This window comes from Hetaerina americana, unplaced genomic scaffold (assembly GCF_022747635.1).
Source record: "Hetaerina americana unplaced genomic scaffold, ioHetAmer1.1.p SCAF_5, whole genome shotgun sequence".
Lineage (NCBI taxonomy): Eukaryota > Metazoa > Arthropoda > Insecta > Odonata > Calopterygidae > Hetaerina > Hetaerina americana.
In genome coordinates this window covers 86,243,201-86,259,162 of record NW_027287095.1, presented here as the reverse complement: position 1 = coordinate 86,259,162, position 15,962 = coordinate 86,243,201, and the positions used below count along the sequence as shown (strand labels likewise).

The following is a 15,962-nucleotide window of genomic DNA, read 5'->3' as shown; positions in this document are numbered from 1 at the left end:
ATTGGCTAGTAGAGCTGACACAGGGCCAATGAAATTGTTACTATGTTTCGATGTTCAACTGTTTTAGGATCACTTATTTTGAAAACATTCTAGAAAGTTACAGAAAATATATATTACGTTTCCGTATTAATCACACGTACGTGGTAGCAGCTGATCGGATAAAGTACCTAGTAAAAACAATTAATAATGCTTTTTGAAAATTCTTTTTTCATTACCGAAGGCCTGTGTTGAGTCAATAATCATGATCCTTCGGATATTCTGCTAGCCATGGTAGCCAGCGTAACCATGACAACAGTTTACAGCGATGGAGGATAATATAGGATGGCAGAGAATATTCCATTGGGATATCGATTGTTCTTCTTGTAAATAACTTGAGTTCTCATTAAGGAATAGAAAAAGTCATGGCTGTAAGTTGAAAATATAATCATCTTTTAGTTTTCTTTCTGTCCAACTTCCACATATTTCTGCCCAATTCTATGTACCTCTTTGTGACGTATAACTTGACTTTAATTTTAAGGGTTTAAATAGAAAGCCACCAGCTCAAGATGAGCTCGAAATGGATCAAATGGCTGAGGCTGAACTTGCCCGGCTCCAACGACAATATCGTATCATGGAGGGAGACCGGGCAGCGTATTCAGAAGAAATGAAATTTGTCTTGGGCAAGCAAAAGTACCAGCTTCCATTGAATTGAAATATCCATGTTGACACAATTATTATTCAACATCCATTTGTTGTCATTTTATGACATTAAAGATATCCTTTCCAGGGACCGAGGTAATAATCCATCTTTTTTTCTAGAAAAATGATAGAGGTATTAGAAGAAGAAAAAAGGGAGCTATCTTTGAATATCAAAATCGCTAACTCTCCTTGGAACAAACATGTCGACCATCAGACCACAGAAACATTGAGCCAATTGTTTGAACTTCATGAAAAATATGAATCTGATATAAAAAATGAAAAAACTCAGGTGAAATGACAAAATGTTTAATTAGAACTGCATGAAAAATTGAGTGCCGTCCGTTAAATTCAGAATTCCTGTTCTTAGATAATTCTGATTTTCAGATATCTGAAATTGAGTATGAGATCAGGAAAGTTCAAAAAGAAGTTGCAGCCTTAAAAAGGAAAGATGTCAGTGATCATACATATCAAGCAAGACAAATGGCATCTCAAAAAACTATCAAAATGTTGGAAAACAGGTTAGATAATGTAAGTTATTCTGTGTATTTAAAGTGATGATTAATTACTTTTAACATGTAAGATGAATCCATTCAGTGAAATTTTTTATAAAGCATGGAGGTGAAATTTATTTGAAGATGAGTTTTAAATAATATATTTTAATTTTTGTGGAGTTGAAAAATTTTTCTTACATATTGACAGACATAAATCAGCTCTAGCATTAGTCACTATATTGCAATAGTTGCAGAGAATTGATTAAACCATATTCATATTCATTGTCATAACTGGAAGTGTTACCATCTATGGAGACCCTCGTGTTTGCCTTTGGTTCACTCTCATGAAAACATTAGAAATTAAAACCATGTGCAATAACTTGATTGTCCCTGATTGCCAGAGCCCATGAGGCTCACAAAGCATACATTTATATTACATTTAATACTAAGTGCTAAGAGAAAGGTATGAATAGAATTATAAAAAATAATAAAATGGCAGCTCTTTGTATGCATTATTACAGAGATGGAATTATTATTTCTCTTTTACACACAGCAATTTTACCTAACATTTCTATTATATTGTAAACATTAGGTTTTTTAAGTCATCTCATTATATTTTATGAAAACATTTAAACAAATATAAAACCATTGGAATGAAACACAAGTCCTCGTCTAAGAGCTTCCAGTCTGACCAGAAGAAGGCAGAAAGCTCAAACAATCAAAATTGTGTCCTTTTACATGTTATCTATATAATTTTTTGTTCTAGTATGCCGTCCAAATGGTATGTATAAACCATAAACACAGTAATCAACCCGGAGGTCGGTTTGGTAGGTGATGGTAGTGTTCATCCAGTACTAAGCTCAATAGCGTGTGAAATCCACGCATCAGGGTCGGGGGGCCGGTTCCTTTCCCTGTGCCGGTTATGGTTTCCCATTAAGATCTGGTTCCCAAAAAATCACATAGCTTGGGTGGAGCTGCAGGTGCCCAGGAATCGAACCTGGGCCCTCCGATCAGTAGTCTAATGCTTCACCCCTGGACTGCCATGACCCACAAATATGTGTAATTATGTATGGGGAAAAGTTTAGGAAAAATAGATTTATTTCAGATACTGCTACAATGCCTCAAAATTATTCAAAGTACATCCCTTGAGAGTCAACACACTTTTGCCCTTGACTTTTCCACGACTCAAAGTCTCCCTGGTTCTCGAAAGTAAATATTCAATAGTGATGGGGGATTGGAAAACAAGCTGGACCAGTGTGAGATGGTATTGAGTTAGAGCTATAGCTAAGAAACGAAGAATGCCTGGGTGGAGAAAGCAATAGAGTTCTGCAGGAGACAGGGTTTAATTATAATGAACATTGGGTGTAAACACCGCAATAGGCATTTTACTGAAGATAAAGTTCATATTCTGATTAAGATCTTATTTAATAAAATACTTATTATATGTACTTGATTTACCTTACAATGTACAAATGGCATGTTAACTCAAATCAATTCACTCATCAAACGCTCAGAATATCTACTGTTTTCTTAGACCATGGATAAAGGTAACTTTCACATGCCTGTGATTCAAAATAGTTTGGTATATGAGTAAATAGCTCAAATACTCAATCCTTAAGAGTACCCAACAACTCATCTCCTGGACTCCTCTTCAACTACAGCCATGATTTCAGAGATCTTAAAAACGTTTTATTGTCAAGATAATTGAGTAATTAAGTCAGCATTTATACATTTAGGGGATAATAATTCATAAATAAAAAATAATGTAGTTAAATTTAAAATGTATTGATTCAAATAATGTCAATATATTTATTAATTACTTAAATATTACATACATACAGATATTTGTAAGATTAATATCTCAAAGAACTCTGTGAGATAACATAATGTGTGAAAAAGTATATATGCCACTGGGTGATATGTTGAATTGAAATAAATGTGTTATGAATAAAATATGTTTTCTTTTCTTCGCATCATAAAGAATTTCCACCAACTAATGTTTTAAGCCATTGCACATTAAGATAATCTTATTGTGTATTTATCTAATACATATTAAAGTATATCATGTTTTTATTTCATATCCATAAATGTAGCATTTTTTGTCCTTGTTACATAAAGTGATTGTGATTCTTAACAGGTGAGTGTTAAATTCAATAAAACCTTAGCAGTGAATGCCACTCTCCGGGAAGAAATAGACCACTTACTTAAGGAAAGAGGCCGCTTCAATGCCCTATATCAGCAATTAATTGGACGCATAATCACAGGAAAGAAAATTATGGGTGACCTCATAGACCAAGCCACTCAAGCTTATGATCAAAGGTCAGTGTATCTTTCAGTAATATCAGCATCTCATAAATTTTAATTTTCTGTTGCATATACGATGCTCATGTGTTGAGGAACTTATCTTCAAATTGGATTACTTTGCTTATGTAAATAGTCAAATAGCTTCAGTGAGTACCTCTGGTCAATCTACTGGAAAGTTCATGAATCATTTAAATAAAAAGTCATTAGTATGTTGTGTGATGATGGTGATATGCTTTGATTTTTGTAACAATTGACAAGCCTTATTTGGTTATGAGCTTGAATAAACCTATGACGCCTTGGGTATCTGTGAACACAGCCTTAGTGATTTGGTAAAATTGCCAATGTTGAAAATGAAGTTAACTATTTTGAAAACTTTATGTTGGTAAGGTGGAAAGTGATGTTTTTTTGATCTTTTTTGAAAGTCACTTAATCTTGCTTTGTGTACATTTGCTTTCTAATCAATGCATTGCAAAGATACTTGAACGATTAAATTATTTCAACTGGATATTCACAAAAATATGTACCATTCCTGTGTTTATAAGTCTCCAAATAGTGGTAACATTGACAGGCTACTCTAAAAAATTGTGTATAGCTTCAAGGAAAGTGTTAAAAAATTATTTCCTGTTTGTTTGTGATCAGTTTTTTGAAAAGCTCAAAAGTCCAACAACATATTTGGTGTTTCATAAGATGAATGTATTCCCTGCTATTTTAAAATTTGCTTAGGTATGTTATAACACTTCTTCCATTATGAAAATTTTAGATGTTTTTGTCCCCGTCTATAACATATTTTTTTTGCCACTGCGGTGAACCTAAATTCATTGATTTGTATCTTGTTCAGTAAGAATGCAATCTATGATGTGAGATATTTCCAGCGATGATTGCGTTGTTAAGCTGTAAATCATTCTATTTAATGAAAGTCGCATCATTGCCTCAATTTCCAAGAATGAGTTTATGTGTAGTAAGGACTAAAAAATACTTCATTCACTCTGACAAAGGAGTATAGTGGGTGTTTTTGTAATGAACATGATTTGCACAAATTATTTCCTCTGTTTCCATGCATCTGACTAGTGGTTGGTATTTTAATAGTAGTAGTTCTAGGGGAGGCGACTGACAGCTAAGGTTATTTGCGCCATTAGGGATGGATGGGAAGGGACACCAAGCATTGGCATTAGCCTACTCTGGTCAAAAGGCACCAAGGGATCCGCAGTTTAAAGTCCCATCCGACAGACCGTGTACTCACTCAAAGTGCTCTCCACAAAGCACCTCAAGTAGGGATCAGGATGCCGCAGAATAATATCTGCCGTCTCCAGGATTCGGACCTGGACCCTCTTAGTGGGAAGCCAGTACATTAGCAACTGCACCATCCTGATCCCCTTGGTATTTTAGCTTGTGGAATGTGAAATTATTACAGAAGTACCAATCATGCGGCTCAGTATGGTTTCTGTGTGATGCATGAACCTTTAAGTTACTTCTCACTTTGACATTCTAGGGATTAAATTTACCATTTTTGGGTGTGTATATATCTGCAGCATAATTTCTAATAGAATCAGAATTAGTTTCATATGGTACTAATTATAGGGAATTTGAGCAGAAATCCTATCAATATAACTACGTACATGTGCATCTTTTAAAATCATCTTTATGTTTCCTGTGGTCAGTATTTACATGTTTGATTGTTTTATAAATGTCTATTTTTTCTCTAAAACAGCTTAATGTGTTTCAAAATATTTTGCATATTTTTAAATTTCTGTTATCAAAATTTATGATATTTAATCCCTGTAAGACACTAACTTTGGATGCATTAAACAGAAGGATGTAATAAATGTGCACATAGTATATTAATAAATAGGTGTCTATGTCAAGAAAATAACCCAATAAATTAAAATGATAAAATGGAGGAAAATTAAAATTGAGGGCATCACTAGGTATTTTTTTTCCACACAATTAGCGCATGAATCACTGATGCCATTGAAGCAATGCATAGTGTATACAATTACCATTTCATTTTGAATTAATAGGGAAGAAGCCCAAGCGAAGCTTCAGGCTTTGCGAATCCGAGGGGCTCATGAACTGCAGAAGCACAGCCAGGAGATGCGAGAATTGCACCGACGCTATGATCATGACACCAAACTCCAGGACTTCTTGTCTACAAAGGGTCAAAAGAGAACAATGGCCGAGTTGGAGGCAAAGGAGGCTCAGAAAAAGAGTGAGTTTCTCCTTTAACGTTGCAGTTTCTTTTGAGCACTTTAAAATACCATGCATTCAGAGAAGTGTAGCCATCTGGCCTTTCATTGAAGGCTGCTTTCATTGAATTGGCGAATGAGGGTGCTCATGTTCTGTTTAAGGTCACTTGTGATTCTCTCTTGCTCTCATCCTTAATAGATTTATAATCTCTTGATAGGGTAAATGAGAAAGATAAAATGGCGATGCATCTGACATTTTGACTCTAACCCTTAGCCTAGAGACTACAAGTAATTTGCTGGAATCTATTTTTTTTTTGCAACCAATTCCCTTTAGAAATAAATATTTCTTACATCAGAACTTTTGTAAAAGAGCCTGAAAACTTTCCCACTGAAGAAATACGTATATAATGAAAATAAATTGCATGTGAGCATCTTCATCAGTTTAATTGGTCCATTATGAGCTTAGTCTGGTGTTAATGAAAACAAATAATGCAGCTGACTTAATTGGTCACCTAAATTAGGAAAAGTTTTTAATCTATCAGTTTCATGACAAGAGTCAGCTTTAAATATGATGGCATATTATCTTTTGTCAAAATTGGTTTTTTAGAGCTTTTTGCGGCTATCAGAGACTCTGAAACATACTGAAATGTAAAAGGAATGCAGCTTCAAAGCTTAATATCTGTGTTGGCAATAATGTTGTAAGCTGTGCTTTTAATATGTAGTATAACACCTAATAAAAAATTTGTTAAATTTTTCAAAACAGTTAGCCAAAAAGAAACGATGGAGAAAATGATCAACACCTACCAGTCACTTCTTGAGCAAATTAAAGAGTTTTGTGGAGAAAGTGACATCGACAAGCTTGCAGCTCAGTTTGTCAAGCAGGAAGAAGAAAATTTTGCCCTTTTCAACTACATAAATGAGTTGAACAGTGAAGTATGATCATGAAATGGATGCTGCATCTGTGCATTTGGCTTTGTGTATGGTATTCCCTTGCTTATTTGTGAGCATAAAGACACCAGAGACAAGTGCTAGCTAGAATGAGCAGTGTAACTGTAGAGATTTGATGACTAAGGGGTGGCTGGTATATCTGAACAAATTGTATATTTAAAAATCAATAGAAATTCGGCATTGCATTAGCTCAAAGTCAAAGCTGGCAAGGGATTACCATGCATTTGATATTTTATGTGTCTATTTTCCATGGAATTATATGTTTTCTTTTTTAACTCTCTTTCACATCAGCTGGAAGTCTTAAAAGAACAAGTAGTGGAGTTGAGACTCAAAATAGAGGAGCAAAAAGGTGCCGATGAACGGAGGGAATTGCAGCAAGAGGAGACGCTTAGTGAGCTTCAGGTGGGTTTTGTCAGATCCAAACTCCCATAAATTTATGTCTCCTGTGATGGAAAATTCATGTGGATGCATGTCGCAAGTCTATTACCATTGCACTCGAAGTAATGAATGTTTTTACCCATGAACTAGACAAAAAATGGTTATTTTATAATACTTGGAATACCATGTGCATGTAGGGTTGTAAAAGATGAACTTTTGTTAATCTTAATTATTGAAAAATGAGAAGTGAGTGCCCGTTTTTCATAAATGTCAATTTTGTATTTCCTTTAAATGAGCAGGATGAATGGAAGAAATGCGTTGATGAAACTAAAGCAGCTGAGAGAAAGTTGCAGAACTGTCAAAGTATTCTGGACAACCTTCTTGAAGGAATAGAAGCTCTGTTCAACATTACACACTGTGACAATACTCCTATTTTGGAGTTGTTGGGTGAGTGCTCATATTTTAATATGGGTATGTGACTGCCTTGCGTAAAAAAGCTTCCAAAGGTTCCACATTTACGATTTATAAAATGCCTGTATTATCAGAGGGTCTCATGAAAGCATATGGCATTAAAGGAGAGAGCATTTGACAACTCTGAAGTAACTATAAACAGCTTTTTCCTTGCAGAAATTCAAGCCGTTATTTACATAAGGCAGTTTCCTTGCCTCAAAATTGTATGCAATTTTTTGTGTTGATTATTCTTAGAGGCATAAGCAGCCAAGGTGACTATTACTTTCAACAGTACTAGAAAGAAAAAGGAGACGAGAAAATCATGTGATATTCTCACTGAGATGTGCAATTCCCATTAAAGAATCTAAGGGAAAACTTTCTTATTTTGCTTGTATTGGTAATACAAAATCATAGAAATAAGGCAAGAGAAATATATTTAAAAACTTAAAAAGTCAGAATGACATTACCAAAGAAACTGCGGGAGATACCGCAAAAGTAACATTTAACGGAGTCATCGCTAATGTGTATTTCAATGCAACAATTTCAGAGGGTAAAAATCATTCGCTTTGACTGGGATTCGAGCCCAGATCCCTCAGTGTCCAGTCAGAGTTTAGGAGGACGCCTTGATTGCTAAACTAGCTAAAGCTCTCGACCGGATACTGAGGGATCTGGGGTCGAATCCCAGTCAAGGCAAATGATTTTTACACTCTGACATTGTTGCATTAGAATGACTTTAATTAGAGTGAAACCATTGATTATTGTTTTATTTTCCTGGAGACTACTGCACACACTGAATAATTAAACTGTATTTTTCACAGAAACTGCATTATATTACTACCGATGTCACCTTCTGGCAGTAGTGTAATAAAGTTTTTGTGAAAAAATGCTAAGTTTAATTATTCAATGATCATGAATTTTCACAAAGTAAAGCCTTAAATCATCAAATTCACTACTGTATACATTTGAACATGAAATACTTTCCAAATTCGCTTTGCCTATCACACATCAGTAGTTCTGGTAGTATCAATCTCAAAGAAAATACAAGTATGTAGCTCCTTTCATTCAGTGAATGAAATAGCCATGTTTAGTACTCTAAATTAGGGTGTGTTAAAGCTGAATTTCAATGTATTTGTTCGGTAAGCTCATATCATTAATCCTGTGTCACACATAATAATGAATGGGACAAGAAAAATTGATCATGTAATTATATATTTCAGGATTGTAAATGAAGTTCACTGTTTAACCCATTTATTTCCTTCATTTCAGGAGATAACACGCATGTGACCACTCATAATGTGATGCTATATCTTGGAATCATTGAAAAGAGATGCATAGACTTGAACAACGTTGTCTATTACTTGGAGAGAAAGACATCTCCTGATACTGAGGAGATGAAAGAGGATGATTTGGATGAAGAGGATGAGGGTCCTCCAGAAATTTACATGAGAATGGAAGACTTCAGTAAACAGAATCCTCCTAACATGTCGGAGTTGGTCACTGAAGTGCCTTGCTCACTGTAAGTTGTTTTGTTTTACCTTTGTCCAGGTGTAATGAAATGAGTTGGAATTACGAATTGTGGCTGGCTCTCCATCACTCCCTCTTTATTATTATATTGCATTGACATATATGTTGAAACCATTAACTCAGCTGAAGTGGCAGGGGCTCCGTTTTGTCAGACTCACTCCTTAAAATGATACCTCAGTAAATTTTATAAGGACTTTCTGTGAGGCCTAGTTTTTGGACCTATTCTAATAGGTCTGGCTTATTTTACATTAGCATTCATCTATCTGTAACATATTTACTTTATGTGTATCAATGTAAAAGGTGATTACAAATCTAATGGTTAATGATACAGCAAGACTGCCAATATTTAGCCGTAAGTGAAGAAATTGTAAATTCTTTGCTTGTATGACTGACAGAATCAAATATGTCATCCGAAGAAATGTGTTAGTGATGAATCGATCATTAGAGACAAATTGTGATTAACTTGATCTGAAAGTCCTTACATCATCCATGTACTAACTTTCAAATCTAATTTTCAATATGTCCACCAGTATATGAAGGCAACTACAGGTATAATGGCCTTATAGACACCTGAAACATTATACCTGTATAAAATAATATAAAGTATTCTCAAGACCCTAGAGATCATAAGGATGAAAATTCATCTGATGATTAGATAAATGTATCTGACGTGCCAAGGCCCACCTTAAGCGTAACCTCTAATGTATCTCTATTGGTTACAGAAATGAAATCTGTAACATTCACTTAACAGACGATTTGTTGAATTTGTCCTGAATGAAGTTTGTCATGAAGTGATTTTTCATCTTCTTTGAAATGGAAAACCATTGGTGGAACACTTGAGTTTTATTCATAGCACAATCCTCGTAAACTGTGTTTAACATCAGAACAGTTTCTGCAGCGTTTTTCCCCTAGCAGGAAGCTTAATTTCATAGCAGCATGCTGTTCACTTAAATCCGCCATGACGAAAAAAGCAAGGAGCAAGTAAAACTGCTTTTACGAAACGAATTGTTGTGACTGACCTTGACCTTCCCAGATGACAAAAGTGCTTCTTAGAACTCGTAACGAGTTGCGCTATGCTCACCCATCGGAAGATATATGTAACAAACAAGCTCTGCCAACCGCAGCACTATTCCGGTTACTTTTGATTAACCCCTCATATTATCAATTAATAATTGATTATACAAGTAGTCTTCAATTTCTCGATGGAAGTGTTATTTTGAAGAGAGATCAATGAGGATTTCATTTAGTTTTGGAACCAAATTAAAGTTATGAATATTCATGCATATATGATTTATTATTTTGCATTAAATTCTCAATGATTTTCATCCATCTTAAACTAAATATGCTTTCATTTCACATCTTGCATTATTGTTGGACATCTAGAATTGACGGAGGTAACTATGATGATAAGATTTTTCCCATAGATAGTCTAATAGAGCTCATCAAAATACAAGCCTCATAGTACGTTTTGCATAATTTGGTGCACAAAAATATTTTGCTTGCAAATGGAAATTTACACAAGCTTTGGATTTAGGTTATTTTCATTTGTCTTTTTTGGCAGTTATCCAGTTTGAGCAGTAGGAGTGCATTTCATTTAATATGGAAAAAATTATATGTTGTGGTCAAATATGAAATGTTATTAAAGTAAAATGATAATATTGGCTGGTTTCAGCATTATTAGCATTGTGTAATGTACCATTAAGTGAGGAATCTTATCTCTGGTACTACTCAATCGTCTTAAAACAGAGGAAATGTTATGTATTTTTTGTGGATAAGATACTCATATTTTCTCTTTATTCAGCATGCTTAACATTACCTCGGCATTTAAGTTACAAGCACCATCAATATCGAACCATCTGGTCTTACTCCCCTTTCTGTCTTTCACTGGGCATCCCAATTCCCCCTCCACGTCCCTTACTTTGGCCATTTGATTCATGTGCAGTTTTTAACTGCATCACCCATCCAACCAGCACACTCCTATATTCCACTATATTTCTATTAGCATTATGCACTCTACTTTGTCTAATGCCTTCTTAAAATCCACGAAGCACACAAAGACATCCTGATTATATTCTCTATTTCTTTCTTGTAATGTTCTCATTACATGATTGGTAGACATTTTCCCTTCTCCTTTACAAAGCTAAACAGGTCTTAACCCATTTTTTCACTACTACGCAATGAATCTCCATCCCACCTTTAGTGAATGTAACATTTTATTTGTGGACCTATAGGCTTCACATAATGCCTATTTACTCTTTTATGGTATGAGGATCAAAATTGATCGAATGAAATCTTTTAGTCAAATTCCTGTCACATGAATGTTATATATAAGTTCATAATCTCTTTTTCTATTTAATAAAGAAAAGATAGTAAGAATTTTCCACTAGATACGTTAAATAGTATGACCAGGTTTCGATGTATTACATCATCTTCAGGCCCTTCAGACAATACTAATAATACAGCATGATAAAACTTATCTTGGGAAAAATGTTTACTATCTTTTCTTTATTATGTTCAAATTCCACCACCTCACGCCTGAAACTACTCAATTTTTTTTTATTTTTCTGAAAAATTAATCTTTTTAGCGGATATTATTAATTCCTCCTGCTTCTTTCAGTGTAATACTTTTTCTTTCTTTACTGCCTTAATCTCTGCCTATAAAATTATATTACTCACCTGCTCTCTATTCATTACCCTTCTTCCAGGTTTCCTATTCACTACCATGACTACTCCACCTTGACTCTCCCTTCCCTACTACACATTGCTCTCCAGCCATTGCTACAGTAATATCCACTGTTTATACACCTCATCTCAGATAAACCTAACAGAACTATACTTCATTTCCCCATATCTCTCATGGACGTTTGTAACTTCCCAGTCCTTAGCATCATCCTAATATTCCCAGACTTAATCCTAATACCTATGGTCCTCATCTCAGTCTTATTTTCCACTGTTGGGTACAGCACCCCTACCTGCCCATAATTGGCTAAGTTATGTAGTTATTAGGATTCACGAGCTGTTTCATTCCAACCATATTATCATGGAGAAGTTATTCAAGGTTTCTCATTGTCTCCTAAAATAGTATTTTTCAACCTATGACAATTACTTGCATCACTTGAATTGGAATCAGATGTCTTTGCAGCCGTCATACTCATGAACAGGTACTGGGTGGGCTCCCTTTTGCCTGGCCCCTTCCTTCACCCTAAGGGTGACACACAATTGGAACACACAAGCCCTTCTATTGTATTGTGGACATAGTCCTTGGGAGGGGATGGTGAGAGGCCTAGAGAGATAAGGGTGAAGGAGCACATTGAAACAATGGACTGTTATGAGTATTTTTAACCAGGAGGGTAATACTGCTAAACCTAAGTTTGCAGAACAGTTGATAGTTTCAAGTTTAACTTTGTGGAATTCCTTCATTATGAGGGTAAAAAGAAAGTTTGCAGGTTCAGGTCCTGCCTCAGAAATGGGTGTTGGCTCAACTTTGTTGGTTTGACCCCTGGGAAACCTGATGAAAAGCTGGCCTGAGACTTATTCGAATCTCAAGGGCCACATAAACTGCCGGAAGCATCCAGATAGCTAAAAAAAATACCTTTTTCCCCAACATCACTTACCGTAAAAATTATTACAGTGGTTTTTAATGCATGCAGTGATATCTGTTGTTCTACATTCTGAAGCAGTGAGCTGTTCAATGAAACAGCCATTATTTTCTGCACAAAGGCATTTCAGGACTAAATATCACAAAGTCTTGCCTCAAGCAAAGATTGTCCAAACTTAGAATAATTGGTTTGTCCGCACAGGTGTCTTATATAAATAGGACTCAGCCAGGGATACTCTCAAGTTGGTATGTTGTCTTTGGCAGCTTTATCTTCCACTGCATTTCAGAGAGCAATCCTGCTATTTTTTCTTTGGTTTTCATTTTTTCTTTAGTTTCTCAACTTTGCTTTATTAACAATCTATATTTTGCACATACATTTGTACATGCATATATGTATTTGATAATGCCAGATAAAAAATGTGGGTACATGCTTAGGCATTTGAATCCCAAATGTTTTTCGCATGTTAAGCAAAAATTAATAATGGATACTTTTTTTTTCAAAACTGATAAAATGGGTTAGTAATTAATCTTTGCTCACAGCCATTTTGTTCAGTCCCTCACTCAATTTGCTCTTGCCCCTCTTGAATAAAATGGAGGCTCATCATAAAAAGTGAGCATTGTCCTGGATGCTTGGACACACAATTCGTGTATGTCATGATAGTCAAGAGGGTGAAGTGACCAAGAGATATTTCTTTAACTGACTCATGGTTACGTTAATCTGTTTTAATGTATGCTCTTTATTTAAAATACATGCCTGCTATAACTACTTGCACAGATGTCTGGAGCAGCAAATTGATGCAATAGAAGACACAGAAGATATCACTGAGCCTCTGGACCAAGGGGAAACCAAAAACAGAGTGGTGAAAACAATTGACTGCCCTGGGACAAAAGAGAAACTTCATAATGAAGCATCATGTAGAGCTCCACACCTTCGGAGGATGTTCCAAAGATGAATATTTTTTTAGAAAGACTTAGTAAGTTGGCACTTACAACATGATTTTTATATAGTTTGCAAATAAATAAATACGTATTTACATGGGCATTGATGCATGTTCACCATCTCAGAGTGAGTGCACAGACTTTACATAATTACTTTGTTTTACACAGTGATTCATATCCCATCCAGCATAATAGATGTAATGTGGAAAGATAAAACAAATACCTCAGTAATATTTCACAATTTATTTAGAAGCATGACTTATGTTGTCATGTTCAAACATCTTCAAGTTTCAATGTTGAAATTTGTGTTATTCTTACATAAACATGGGTCATGGTAGTCCAGGGGTAGAGTTGGGCTGCTGACTGGAGGGCCTGGGTTCGATTCCTGGGCAAGCCACTCTGGGCACCATCAGCTCAAACCAAGCTGTGTGATTTTTGAGGTTCCAGATCATCCTGGGAAACCATAACGGCACAGGGAAAGGAACTGGCCCCCCTACCCTGATGTGTGAATTTTCACACGCCGTATAGGGCTTAGTACTGGGTGATCTCTACCATCCCCTACCAAACCGACCTTCGGGTTGAATACTGTGTTTACGATTTGTATAGTTTAAATAAACTGTGAAATTTTACTTAGTAGTTACTTAGTTTACTTACACATTAAGATGGAATTTAACAAAGTCAATGCGTCCAGAATAAACCTTATTTGACAGTTAATATTTTTACTTCATGACCTCCAGCAACTGCATTCCAGTCTCTAAGTAAAATCATTTTTTTTCCCTTAATCATTTTTTATTATTTCACAGTTAACATCATACACCTCTTCTATTGCATCCTCATGTATGTAAACATATTTGCATGTAAACTTGTACGGCTACAGTATCTGTGGGTGTAGTTGCCATCTTCACCACTTCCTTTTGCTGTATTCTAGGAAGAATTTCACTCTCCTTGCTGCACTTTTTCATGATATTATGACCTCTCTGGTATTACCGTTAATGGAGTTGGTGTGAATGATCTTGTAGCTTCTGCTCCTTAAGTCTCCCACGTTGAGCCATTTAATTTCATTTAACCCTAAGATGTTTGACCCTATTTTGCGCATCCCTACCTTTGTATTGTCTATACTCCCAAATGCTTGGTTTATCCCTTGGGATACCTGAACTAATTCATTTAAAGTCATTATATTTTATCGTAAGAATAACTCATTGAATTTTTTTATACAGTAGCAATTTGAATAAGTTTCAGGAGTTAACTTCTTCACTTTATAAAAATGATTGAGTACTAAAATATTTCCACCATTCTAATGGGCCCACCATTACTTATTATTCATGTTATCATTTCTCTCCAATTGTAGCAATCAATAATTGACTTAAAATGCATCTTTGAATGAGTACAATTAAAAGGAAGCAACTTTCTAGGTTCGTCATTGAAATGTGACAAAAATGTCAAAGATTTATTTCAGATTGCTGTACAGCCCAGGGCAAGTTTTGAATAACTTCACAGGACATAGCTAATGTAAGAGTAAATCGACATGTAGATTTGCAATTTTGTTAATTTTTACATGTGCAAAAAATTATGTTTTTAGCTGTAATTAATACGGATGCACTTCCTGCATGACTTCATGACTTATTTCATTTAATTAATTGTAATTATTATCATTCACTTCACAGTATATGTATGCCAGCTCTCAGTCTGCTATGAACTTAGACAAGGAAAGCACTACATTTCTGGGAGTAACCATACTTGGCCGAGTATAACTTCAGTAGGTAGTGAAACTAAAAAAATTGCGTGATTTATTCACAACTTTGTGTTCCTTGGAAAAGTTTACAATAAGCAACTTCCTATTTTGATTTGACTGTCTCTGCTTCTCAATATGCATAATCAGTGAAAAGTTCATAGTTGAACAATTTTATCTTTCATCTGATAACTTGTAATTTTGTGTAAATGGGATAATGATGCCGTAAGGGATAATTCGTGAATTTGTATTGCTGAACAATTCATTTATTGCAGTTCAATAAACCTACGTTGTAATCAACAATAAAAATATTTGATAATGCCATTCCATGAAATTATGTGAGCTATGAAATTGTAATGTTTGGCATCTAATAAAAATGAAGTATTTAATGTGTGCAGTTTTATTTCTTAGCAATTGCATTTATGTACATTCAAGTGTTTTTTTTTTTGTTTCAAAGCTTAATGCATGGGTCATCATCCCTTGCCATTTTATTTGAATTTTTGAAGCTTAGCTACTTATGATGCAACATTTCTAGAAGAATTCAAGAAAATAATTAAGTTATAAAAAATATCCTGGAATAAACATCTTTGGGAAAAAATATGGATTGGTTCAATATTTTGGGAACATTTTTCATCTCTCTTTACTGAAAAGTGTAATGAAGAAAGAAATTGAAAGCTAACTTTCCCAAGGCCATTGTCATTGTGATGAAGAATTAAAAAACACTACAGAAAATAAATATT

At 34.9% G+C, this 15,962-nt stretch overlaps 1 protein-coding gene across 2 annotated transcripts; it reads left to right on the top strand.

The window, feature by feature from the left end:
- The first annotated feature begins 78 nt into the window (after positions 1–78).
- LOC139693782 (outer dynein arm-docking complex subunit 1-like) lies at positions 79–15,579 on the top strand. 2 transcript variants are annotated; one of them, XR_011702072.1, is made up of 13 exons: positions 79–407; positions 518–669; positions 799–967; positions 1,063–1,206; positions 3,307–3,488; positions 5,492–5,679; positions 6,420–6,589; positions 6,896–7,006; positions 7,282–7,429; positions 8,699–8,948; positions 13,330–13,528; positions 14,950–15,002; positions 15,158–15,579. XR_011702072.1 is itself a non-coding variant. In XM_071592055.1 (12 exons), the coding sequence occupies exons 1-11, from the start codon at positions 402–404 to the stop codon at positions 13,505–13,507; spliced, it is 1,698 nt and encodes a 565-aa protein (XP_071448156.1). In that variant the 5' UTR covers positions 79–401; the 3' UTR covers positions 13,508–13,528; positions 15,158–15,579. The 2 variants fall into 2 exon arrangements, 1 of the variants encoding a protein (XP_071448156.1); XM_071592055.1 differs by lacking the exon at positions 14,950–15,002.
- The last annotated feature ends 383 nt before the right edge of the window (positions 15,580–15,962 follow it).

Coding starts and splice junctions, on each gene's coding strand:
- LOC139693782 (XM_071592055.1), top strand. Junction 5,680..6,419: donor AAAGGAGGCTCAGAAAAAGA/GTGAGTTTCTCC, acceptor TTTTCAAAACAG/TTAGCCAAAAAGAAACGATG. Junction 6,590..6,895: donor TAAATGAGTTGAACAGTGAA/GTATGATCATGA, acceptor CTTTCACATCAG/CTGGAAGTCTTAAAAGAACA.